Raw genomic sequence first — 3,679 nt, 5'->3', positions numbered from 1 at the left:
ACCTTCCGTATAGCTCCGTCCTTGTCGCACTCGTGGGGCATCGCCACCTGAACGCTCTTCTGAATCAGTCGGCTGGTTTGGGTATGGCTCCTAAGGCGGGGGCGCATGGCGGGCGAAGGGCGGGGTGCAGGGCAGGCGCGGGGCGGGCGCGGGGCGGGCACGAGCAGGAGGGTGTGAGGGCTGAGGACTTCACTGTGGGCGTGGGGTGAACGCTCAGGGAAGCAGGCGTGGAGCCCTGGACGGGCGCCCTGGACGGGACGCGCGGCACGTAGAGGCGGCGGGTGGGTGGACACGGTATAATGAGAGGTTGGCCGGCGGGATGGCCGGCGCGCACACCGAGGCACTGGCAATGCCGGCCCAAGGTCAGGCTCGGCCGGCCCGGGCTATCAGTCGGCACAAGGTCCTCATATAAGGCGCGCGGATCCTGCGCCGCCACTGTCTCCGCCAACATGCTGTCCCAGGTGCTACTCCTCGCGGTGCTGGTGGCGGCCGCCGCCGCGCAGCTCCGTGAGTGCCACCCGGCGCCGCCCCGCGGCATCCTCGACCCCCCCTGGGTGACCGATGGACACGCGTGACTCACGTCCGGCTGGTCTTGTGCTTACAGCCGACTTCATCCCTGTGTGCGCCCGCAGCGACCCGAATCTGGAGGACTGCATCGTCAAGGCCGTGGACGACCTCCGCCCGCGCCTGATGAAGGGTAAGGGTTGGGCGCCGCAGCCGGCGACATCGCGTTAGTGTTTTAACGTCACAATAATACCGGCGGCAATCGGAATGACGCAGGCATCCCCGAGCTGGACGTGCCAGCGATGGGCCCCTTCAAGATCGACGAGGTCGTGGTGGGCCCGGGATTCTCCTACCGAATCGTCGGCAAGAACCTGCTCGTCACCGGCCTGGAGGACTTCCGCGTCTTCAGACTCAAGTGAGTGGGTAGGCGCGCGGGCCCGGGGAGCGACTGTCTCTCGCCCCAGACCAGCTCCTCGTCGCCCTGGCCGCCGCGAGCGCCCCCCAAGGCCACCACCCGCCCTGTCCCGCACCTGTCACCGTCGCACCCCGCACGCGGCCACGGCCAGTCGAGGGGAACGTGGTGGTGAGATGGGAGGTGCACAGTGGGCTGGTAGTTTTCCGCCCGACAAGAAGTGAGTGGTTGGTTACTTGCACGTAATGTAATGGGTTGTATGGACCATTACCATTACCCGCGACTCCTGGCGCAGCGGCTAGGATAGGAGGCACGCCGTACATATTGCGCGCTTGGGGTCGTGGGAGACGTGAAGCGCCTCCGTCTCGACGGTGTGGCTCCTCGGGGAACACATCTCGAATTTCAGTAATCCACCTGTAATTAGTGATCGCACCGGTCCCCTTCGCGCCCCCCTGGATCCGCCGGTGCTCGCCTGGCAGTAGCTGGCTTCGGTCGCTTTTCAGATGATTAACGGCTCTTTTGCAACTCCAGGGCCGACCTGGACCGCAACACGTTCTACATCGGCGTGGAGATCCCCGCGGTGCGCTACACCGGCCAGTACACCATGAACATCCCCACGCCCTTCATGAGGGTGAACGGCGCGGGCTTCGTCAATGGCAACGCCAGTGAGTACCTCTTCGCCACCCTCCGCCCCCCGCGCCTATAGTCAGCCCACTAACGCACCTTGTGACACCCCGCTGCAGCCAACATCCGCGCCAACGCCGTGCTCGAGGGCAAGATCGTCAAGCGCGACGGCAAGTCGTACTACAACTTCAAGACGATAGACCTCGACGTCAAGCTCGGTGACTACAAGCTGCGCATGGACGGCCTGTTCCGCGACAACAAGATCCTGGGTGAGTACGCGCTGCCTGCGCCTGCCCAGCCACGCGGAGCGATTCTGGCAGCTAATCTCCCTGTAACTTTCCTCTGCGCGCAGAGGACCTGGTGCTCAACATGATCAACGACCGGTCCAAGGAGTTCGCGTGGATGGCCGAGCCGCTGGCCGAGCGAGCCGCTGCCCAGAAGGTGCTCCAGTGGGCCAACATGATCGCCAAGAACCTCCCCATCGAAGACATGTTCCCCTGAAGCGTGCGCCGCGTCGCGGACCGCAGATCCGGTTGCTATTATTGTGATATTCTAAACTAAGTTACGAAATTGATTGGCTGTTATTAGAGCGCGATTCGCATTAAGTTTGATTTATGATACAGAAACTGAATAAATAAAAAAGCAAAGTCCTTCGATGGCGTAATTATTATTACCTTGTGCGATGTGCGATATTTGCGAAGCTCTCGGAGCCGGGGCATCACGGGTAGGTTCATGTCGGGTGGTAAATATTGTACACCGCGCGTTTTACTAGTTATCACATTCTTAACGATTTCGAACGATTTCCGGTGACTATCTAAACCATTCTTTGTGCAAATCCTACTCTAAAGTTCTGAATGCAAACACTTGTCTGAAATGCAAGTGCAAAGTTTTGTTTTGAATTTATTGCCCAACCCGACCCCAGACCCAGACCCTACACCTTTGCTTGTGCTTGCTACGCCGGCAGGGCGGCTGCCTAGCGCACCTGGCCGTCGCATGGGCGGCCTACTCCACAGGGGCAGAAGGAGGGATGGGAGCCAGCGAGCAGGCTGGGCCAAGCCGAGGCACGGTGGATATGGCAACAGTAGTAACAAAGTTGGTATGCTAGGAAATATGGTGTGAGCTGTTTGACGAAATAGAGGGATGTGAGAAATATCGTATTCTTCCAGATCGTCACAAGGCCTTGAAGAACTCTCTCGTGCGACCAGCTCCAGAAAGGCCACATCTGGTAGGCTGAGGTTTTGTTATGGTACAGAAGAAGGCTATGTTCGTTATCTTCTTTTTCATGAAAACCCTCACCAGTAACTCGTAGTTTCTCGGCGTGATAGCATAGCATTATCTAAAGTAAGGCACTGGTTCTACATCAAGTAGGAAGTGTGAGGTCCTACTGTACATCAGTGTAACATCATACTTGATTTTACAGCGTAACTCACTTCAAGCCACCCGAGAAAATGAAGTGACTCACAGAAACCGCGGCGACATGAGCCAAGTCGATACAGAAAAGATAAATAGAATCTTCATCCATTACGTTACATTACATATTGGAGCACTTTGGCTCCGAAGCAAGGTAAACTTCTGACGCACTACGCGAATCGAAAATTGTTGCGCTATGCTAATGGACAGGGGGGAGGAAGTATGCGTTTCTCAAAATTTCTCACTTTGTACAGTACCGTCCGCGGGCCGGGTCATTTCGAGACGGGCGTTGTCCGACATGGCGTGGCGTGAGGCGGGCGCTGCTGTTCGCGTGAGGCTGCACTCGAGTGCACCACGGTTCGCGCGTAGGGAGGCCGAGCGGCTAACAGACGGAAACTAGGCATTGAATTGGAAATTAAAGTCAAACCGTGTGTGTTCGGCGCGGCAGCTGAAGGCAGCCGGGGCCGGCTGTCCCTGTTCCTCTTCCACGCAGTGTTCCGCATGGGCCCTTGAACATCGCATTGTTAATACCTTGCGAAGCACAGGCTGCGGCGGATTACAAACCATTTCCTGTGTAATCACGAACATTTCCGTTTGTAAGCTTGCCAAATCGTGAGTAGCTAGAAATAAAATTTCGCAACGGTTTCACAAGGAAGGCTTTTTGGCTTTATCTGTGCAGCAGTCGGACGCAGGAGAGCCATGCGCGAGGCGGGTGTTCGCGCGGTGAGC

At 57.8% G+C, this 3,679-nt stretch overlaps 1 protein-coding gene across 1 annotated transcript; it reads left to right on the top strand.

Annotated features, from left to right (window-relative positions):
- The first annotated feature begins 341 nt into the window (after nucleotides 1–341).
- Nucleotides 342–2,190, top strand: LOC127749339 (uncharacterized). Its single transcript, XM_052267183.1, has 6 exons — nucleotides 342–507; nucleotides 605–697; nucleotides 781–919; nucleotides 1,448–1,581; nucleotides 1,660–1,809; nucleotides 1,893–2,190. The coding sequence occupies exons 1-6, from the start codon at nucleotides 450–452 to the stop codon at nucleotides 2,039–2,041; spliced, it is 723 nt and encodes a 240-aa protein (XP_052123143.1). The 5' UTR covers nucleotides 342–449; the 3' UTR covers nucleotides 2,042–2,190.
- The last annotated feature ends 1,489 nt before the right edge of the window (nucleotides 2,191–3,679 follow it).

This window comes from Frankliniella occidentalis, unplaced genomic scaffold (genome assembly GCF_000697945.3).
Source record: "Frankliniella occidentalis isolate FOCC.00 unplaced genomic scaffold, Focc_3.1 Scaffold47, whole genome shotgun sequence".
In the NCBI taxonomy this organism is placed as follows: domain Eukaryota; kingdom Metazoa; phylum Arthropoda; class Insecta; order Thysanoptera; family Thripidae; genus Frankliniella; species Frankliniella occidentalis.
Note: the sequence above shows the minus strand (reverse complement) of the source record. Positions and strands in the feature narration are given on the sequence as shown.